General features: G+C 39.9%; 1 protein-coding gene across 3 annotated transcripts in view; it reads right to left on the bottom strand.

The window, feature by feature from the left end:
* Nucleotides 1-278: 278 nt before the first annotated feature.
* The window catches only part of TUT7 (terminal uridylyl transferase 7), a 2,420,963-nt gene continuing 2,413,565 nt past the window's right edge, over nucleotides 279-7,676 (bottom strand). For all 3 annotated transcript variants that reach the window (XM_069625717.1, XM_069625718.1, XM_069625719.1), the window contains one exon: nucleotides 279-1,361. In XM_069625717.1, the coding sequence (XP_069481818.1) occupies nucleotides 1,294-1,361 (68 nt within the window). In that variant the 3' untranslated portion in view covers nucleotides 279-1,293. The remainder of the gene's footprint in view (nucleotides 1,362-7,676) is intronic.

Genomic DNA, 7,676 nt, shown 5'->3' with positions numbered 1-7,676 from the left:
GTCAACTACATTTGGTCCCCCTTCTAATAATTAGTCATTATTTACTAAGCTTAAGTGCATTTGTATTTTCTCTGAACCACTGCAACAGTTTTCTAACAATGTTTAGTCTCCATTAGTAAGCAGCACATTACTGATGATGTTTCAGAATGATTGAATATATGTAAATTCCTCTAAAAAAAAACATCAAAAGTTCCATTTAACTATTGTATTTGAGGTAGAATTGATAGGGATGCACTGTATCAATAACAGTTCTACTGAGTCAATCATTTACACAAAAGGAGATAAAACACTGATCTTTTATTCACGAGCCTTGAACGGCATCTCATTTTAGAATAACAAGATTGCAAATAAGCTCTATGTGATATGATGGCCCCACAGCACCAACAGAAAATGGAAATCAATCTTAAAATGGCAAAGTAGACTGAAGGTCTTGACTGGATAGCTTCACATTAGAGAAAAGTACAAGTGAATTTGAAATGTGACATCTTGTGATAGTCACGTTCTAAAAAACTAAAAAAAATTGCTACAGACCATGGAAAGGATTCTTAGCAGCAGAAATATGAATAAACCTGTATTACAGTAGGTCCCCCTTTTGGCGGTGCTAAGGCACAGTAGCACTTGATGGATTCTGCTCAAGTAATCAAATGGGGGTAAGGAGGTAACTGGTGAAGATTGGTAGCTTGGGCACAATAGTGATACACTGAATGACATGGCTTGTCCACATCAGTTCTTAAAGGTGGACTAATGTCCATGTCACATTCTCTACAATTCATAAAATAACGTTTTGAAATACAGCAGTAGCAGTACACAAACATTTGAACACTTTCACTAAAGCATTCAAACAATTAACATTAATAAATATCATTTGCCCTTCAAAAATATATTCCTGAAGGGAAAAATAACAAGGAATCTGTTATATTTGGCTTGAACAGCACCTCTTGATGCACTTCAAAGGGATAGGTTATCTATTAAAACTTTTAAAGGCTTATTTTTATTTTTACAAGAACCACCCATTATCTACATGTTTTACCTAGTAAACAAATACAAACATTGTGAATTTCTATTAAAATGTTGAAAATAATACATTAAGAGCAGGTCTTCATGATAGAAGGGCTGCATTAAAAACCATTAAATTCAAATAAAAAATACTACAATTAACAAAATTCTAAGAATGTTCATTGCTGTACCCCAATGGTTCGTCAAAGTAAACCAGTTTTCAAAATACATATATGTATAATATATATATCCATAGGTAAGTGGACGGCCTATAGCCTCATGAATAATTCAAGTCCTTCAGGATTCTTGTGATGGCTTTTTTTGCAAGACTTTTCCTTGGGCCATAACTTTACTGGATAGGCTTCCTACAATAAATGGAAAGTAAATCGTTTTAGTGCATGTACAGCAGAATTCCTTTTCAATTTTTATATTCAAGTGTCTTAGTTTCTAACTGGAATGCTTAACAGTACAGTTTAAGAGTCCATAATATTCACAACAACTACAATGAAATATAAAAAAACACCCAGTTCCAGATATACCAACTAAAAGAAGAGTCCGGCAAGAGTAGGGTTGATCCATTCACAAACACATCAGATGCCTACAGTTGGATTTCTTTTCTCAGTGATTTAAAACAAAACAGATATTTACAAATCATTGAAGTCATTTTCGTGGTTCAGATGAAAGGATTTCCAAAGTGTACAACATTTTACTGAAATTAAACTCTCAATACTATGTATAGGAAGCCCAACTGGCCCTGCTTAGGAGTAGTATTTCTTCCCTTTTTAAATCGATGTACCGTTTCATATCACTTTATTTGGAACAATAAAAAATCCAGTAGTATTAGAAGAAAAATAGACCAACAAAATTATGAGGGAAACAAAAAGATAAATGTGTGCAGTGCAGCCTCCATAAGACAGTATGACATTCTAATTCAAGTACAGCTAATTAGAGGCAAGAATTAAGTATTCAGTTTTAACTCCTCTATACAAAAAGGATAGTTAACAAAAGGTAACAGATGGACAGTCTAATAGCAGGGCAGAACAACATATAGCGTTTACGTGTACAAATAATTAAATATCCCCCGAATAGTAGTCTATACATTCAGTATACCTTTCCCTTGAACAAGAATCCTTTGGAAATTAGATCAAACATTACAGGTAGTTGTCGAATTTAGCATAAAGAGGTGTCTTCTGATATGGTAATATTTGTTTTGTTGACTCAAAGGCTCTGTAAAACCATGTTTTCATTGGCAAGTGGAAAATGATATCGCACTGGTATTAGCTGGGGACAATATGCATGAGGTCTTCGGGAACCTCGTGGCCCATAATTATTCCCATAAATTCAAGAGCATATTTCCAGCATGAAGAGATCCTATGGCATTCCCAAACCATGTGGAGGGTTGGACCTCTTGCCTTTTTTTCAATACCAACAAATACCTGAAGCAATAGTGTACATATCTGCATCTTTACAGGAGCCAAATAAAGATGGTACATCATACTTTGTGCAGTGTCTTATATGTTCAAATGTATTTTCATTTACTCAAAATCTTAGCAAATATTTATTGATATTGATATATTATTTGTATCTCGCTCGTACACAAGTATTTCAGAGCGCAACCAGAAAAGGGAGGGGAACAAGGGAGAACAAAACAAAGGTCTTACTAGGCCCAGTGACATTGAGAACGTGCAAGTGCATTGGAAGCCATTTAGCCATTGGAAGGGGCTTGGGGAGGGTGGATTGACCGAGTTCCAGCACCAAAGTCTTTAAGGCTTTATCAGTTTCTTAGCTACGCACACGTAGTGAGCAAAGTTTGCAAATTATGGGCGTTGGAAGCAATGTTGTTACTGTGTACAACACTGATGGTGTTCCTCAGTTTGGAATATTAAAATGGACATTGTTTGTTTAACCCTTACCCTCTGCTAGCAATCCTCTGACTAATCTCTTGTTCTGGGGCTTTCTTTATCCCAGAACTATATTTTGTATATAGAAGGCATTTTTATGATTTGTAAGTTCATATTTAACTTTAAGTTAGTATTGGTCCCTGTACTTTTAAATGCCAAAGGAATAAACCACAGGTGGCTCGGATGTGGAGATCCCTGTGTAGTATATTTCATTCAAAAATAGCAGATAAAGATAGAATATAATTGCAAGTGCTTTTGGACAAAAACAGTAACTTTTATCTACATAATATAATTGTTTTATAGCACTATAACAAAGCAGAAGCCACAAAGGTTGCGTATAACATGAGTTGCTAACACCTTATATTATAAATGAGTGACTAATCCTGTGTTGTGTGGTCATTCTACATCCTAGAAGCTGTTATGGTGTATGTGATTAGGATTTGTACTGCTCAGCGCTGCCATTTACATAGTCTCCAGGAGCTCTGGTGGCTCAGACAAAGGGTGGGTGGAGTTTGGTTAGTCCGGATGAGAGGGAAAATGCAAGATTGCTGTGCTCTTGTGTTGTTGCTTGCAGAGTGATAATACCCCGAGCGATCTGTGGGTGCAGATTTCTAGGTATTTTGTGTTTGGAGCATGAATGAGTTTCTGTCAAGAAAAGAGACTGTGTGCCCATAGTGCCATCATGTATTGGCCCATAGCTTTGGTATGTAAATTGGTTGAAGGTGTAATGTGGGATGAGGTGTAATGTTCTGGTGAGACGGGTAGTACAAAGTCGTGTGCAAGTGGCTCAGTTGTTTTGTGTGTGCTGAGTTTGAGCACAGCAATTTGAGTGGTAAGTGGATGGGGTTAACAGAAGCTAAAAGGTGACATAAGAGAGTGCATGTAGTTTCTTTGATATGTGACGAATCTAGTGATATTGCCTCTGACTCTCTGGAAGGAACCTTCTCTTATATAGCCAGGGAAGGGCTATCTGCAGGTGGATCACATGGGGGAAGCCAAACTCCAGAGAGGTAGGAACATCATAGATCAACATAATGTGACAGTCAAATCCCCATTATACAGATACACCTTTACAACCCACTTGTATGGCCTATTGTGATGTAGATGAAGAAACCCCAGGCTTTTCCAGCCAAATGCCTTGTTTGTCTCCGGCCCGCCTCCAATTTAGTACTGACACAAGGAAGAGAGATGGAGCAATGAAGATGCCTAGAAGCGGTATGTCAGCGCTGTGTTCTAGTCTTTGGAAGCTTTTGACTCTCAGGAAGTTTAAAAACAGCCACAGCTGATAGCAATGAATAGTGTGGACAGAGTCTAATGTTGTCGGCAATGTGTGCGAACGCTGACAAGGATGCCAGAAGCGAGAAGCTTATGGATCATAGCGCTGTGGCTCAATCAGACGGTGTGAGGAAGAACTGAACCAAAAGCAGCCTTCCACCTGATAACCGGGAGCAGCAGAAACCACCTGGAGCGAGAGAGACAGAGCAAAGACAGACCGCCTGACAGGACGGACGCAGAGTGAGCGCTCCGAACGAGAACTCAAAGAGGAGACGTGAGGACCGCCAGAGATGCCCGGTAAGCACAGGGAGATAGAATGGGTTACCGGGCGCATAGCAGCGAATGTCGCGTGTCCCAGGCTATGCAAGAGAAAGTCACTGAAAGCAACAACATAATTGATATAAATAAGAACAATGGTGGAAGTAGGTCGGAGATCCAATATTCCAAAGGAAGGAGTGATGTGTATATGAACATCATTAAAAGTGAGATGAAAATCCATAACTGTAAAAGCGGAAATGTGATACCAAAGAAGAGAGTGAAAAAGGGATCGGAGAACCTACCCTTTGAAAGGAGAGATAAAGTAGATACAAACTATGTTGAAAAGGGGCCAGTGACCGAACTGTGGAAAGCTGCTGTGAAGTGGTAAAGAAAGAGTAATTCAAGAAAGAACGCCCTGGCAGGATAGTGCACCAAGTAGACCAAAAGTGTGAGTCTCATACCCAGAAGCCAAGTGATATCCTGGCCGGAGAGTATACCAGGAGAAGGAAGTGAAGCAGTCCCCTGGCAGGAGAGTACAAGAAGTATGAAGTGAAGTATTAGCCTGGCAGGCAAGTATACTAGGAGTAAGAAGTGAAGCCATATCCTGGCAGGAGAGTCAACTAGGAATGAGCGGTAAAGTGATACCTTGGTAAGGAAGTAAACCAAGGGTGAGAAGTAAACCAGGGCTGAGAAGCAAAGCAATATCCTGGAAAGGATCAAACCAGGACTGAGAAGAAGTAAAGTGACATCCTGACAAGGGAGTAACCCAGGAGTGCAAAAGAAAAATAAACTTGAAGTTGTGGAAATAAAAGGTAAGACTCATACATACACTGGCAGGAGAGTACACCAGGGGTGGAAAGTTAATCAGTTGGAGTAGTGTAAAGAAACTGCACGCTTAAAAGAAAGTGAAAGGAAGGCTCATGTCATTGTGAGATACTTGATAAAGAGACACTTTGAACTGACAGAAGAACTCTAGGGGAATGGAGACCCCTTTCCTGGTTTAACACAGTTTTATTCCTATGTTCTGCACCTTAAACCCTTATGTTCAGAACCTTTGAAACAAGCTACAGGTATATAGCACACCAGAGTATCCCAATACACATTATATTGAGTTTAGGGTCAGTCAGATTAGGAATTTCAGACACAGGACGGAGGACGCTCTTTTGTTTAAAACATCCTGACACAGATGGTCCTTAGATTTGTTTGAGGCAGGGATAACCCTCTTAGATTTAGGGATAGATAATATTTTCTCCAACCCTTTGAAATTTTTTCTGAAAATTAATGTCTATAGCAACCAACAAACATGCCATTGTGTCGGAGTCTTACTCTTGACCCCTTACAGATAGTATTCCTTGGATCCCCAGGCACCAGTCTGGAATTGGAAGAGTACATGGTGTGGCACTTGGCAAGCCTTGCAGTAAGGTAGGGCAGAGATGGGTCTACACTTGAGATATGGCTGACGTGTATGGGCAGCCAAGGGTACCCTCGAGAGAAGGATATTATGATTTTGTAGTCCACCTAGCCTATACCCGTATACATTTTATTTTCACTAGCGGACCCCAGCTGAGCCAGATGACATCCTAATAGACAGGGCAAATAAATATCTGACCATGCACCCGTTGTTATGATGACAGCCCTACGATTCATCTCAGGAAAGGAAGGGCGTGAGGACTTTCGAGACTTACTTAATGACCCAGTCTTAAACACCAAAATATATAACACTTCTGCAGCTATTAGTGTTTGATGGTACATTGAGCCCTCCAAAGAAGGTTCGTATCAGCTCTTTTTACGCACACAAATATGGTCAATACGATGCTTTTAATTCTTCCTGGTGTACTACTTACTCAGCTATTTATGGCAGCACCCCCATAAATCATGGAGTTCACTGGTGACAGCTTGGCCAATAGAAGCTTGCAAATCCGCTCTTTACTTTAGCAATCCACACAGTTCCTTGAAAGAGACAACTGGGATGAGTCCTGGTTTATTTTTCAACACTCATTTGTTAATTATTCTATCAAGATAATACTTTGAGAAATGTATAGGGGAATTTGTGTGTCGTTCACTTTGTTAAACTGCTTGCATTTTGTAGGTTACAATATTATTAAAGCATTTTGAATGATGAATATGCTTTTCACATTGCTTTAGGACACGAAGTATTGTGTAGAATCAAAATTGTCTAAAACTAGTGCTGCATTTTTGCTTCATTTTCCTCTGTTTTAATCGGCTTTAATAGAGTCAGCGAGGTTGCAGCAGTATGGGCACAGCTTTAATAGAAGCAGTGCAGTTGCAGCAGCATGGGCATTTCATACTTTGTTTTCTTTTCATCAAAGAAGTGCATCAATTGCATTTCATGGCTTGATGTTGTAGGAGAGCCTCCCAGCAATCAGTTGTTTGGCACTTGTAACAAGGAAAAGCCTTTGGTGTTCTATATGAAGATGCGTTTTTTTCAGTCTTAAGATTGCATGTGTTTGTGTGCACTGTACATAATTTGTTGTCTTACAGAGCAAGGAATAACTGGGCATGTGGTCTGAACTTTACTTTAACTCCCTTTCTGACCACCAACCGCAAGCAGGTATAATGGATACAGGTAGACTCAGTACTGTATATATTTTCAGTGGCACAAAATATACCGGTACCTTTCACCATAACTGCTCTATATTCAGGGAAAGAAGTCTAATTTATCAGCGAAGCTGCTACACACGTCATGGCACAATGCCAATTATTCACATGAGGGCGGATTGCATCATGCCCCCATTTCTTAGCAGGACTGCTATGTGTTGGGACAGTACATGCATTTCTTAACAGAGCTGCTGTAAGGACACAGCACCAACAAGTGTTGGCATTTTCTGCATATGGGTAAAGTACAGAGCAAGAACAGTAGCTGAGCTCTTTCCACCATCCTCATGAGCTGGTGTGATGCACATTGGCAGGCAGGGTCAGAAGATAACATAGCTGTCATGTACTTCAATCCCGCCTACTCAGTCTTCCAATTTTCCAAACTTCTGCTTCTCCAGTGTCTTATTACTGAGTGCCACTGCCAAAAATCTAGCACATTTGAAAGCCTCATGATGAATCTCCCGACTCATGTAGGATAGTCCAAACAGACGGAGCTTTTGACAGGCCAGTTATGTCTGGCAAGCCTCACATAGAAATGCCAGTGTTCTACCATGTGTGCCTTTCAGAGTCAACAACCTGTTGGGCAAGGTAGCTCAGTGGGGCAATAACCCTGCTGCAGAGATCATTGTG

The sequence above is a fragment of the Ambystoma mexicanum genome, chromosome 6p, assembly GCF_040938575.1.
Source record: "Ambystoma mexicanum isolate Mex_15411 chromosome 6p, UKY_AmexF1_1, whole genome shotgun sequence".
Lineage (NCBI taxonomy): Eukaryota > Metazoa > Chordata > Amphibia > Caudata > Ambystomatidae > Ambystoma > Ambystoma mexicanum.
Note: the sequence above shows the minus strand (reverse complement) of the source record. Positions and strands in the feature narration are given on the sequence as shown.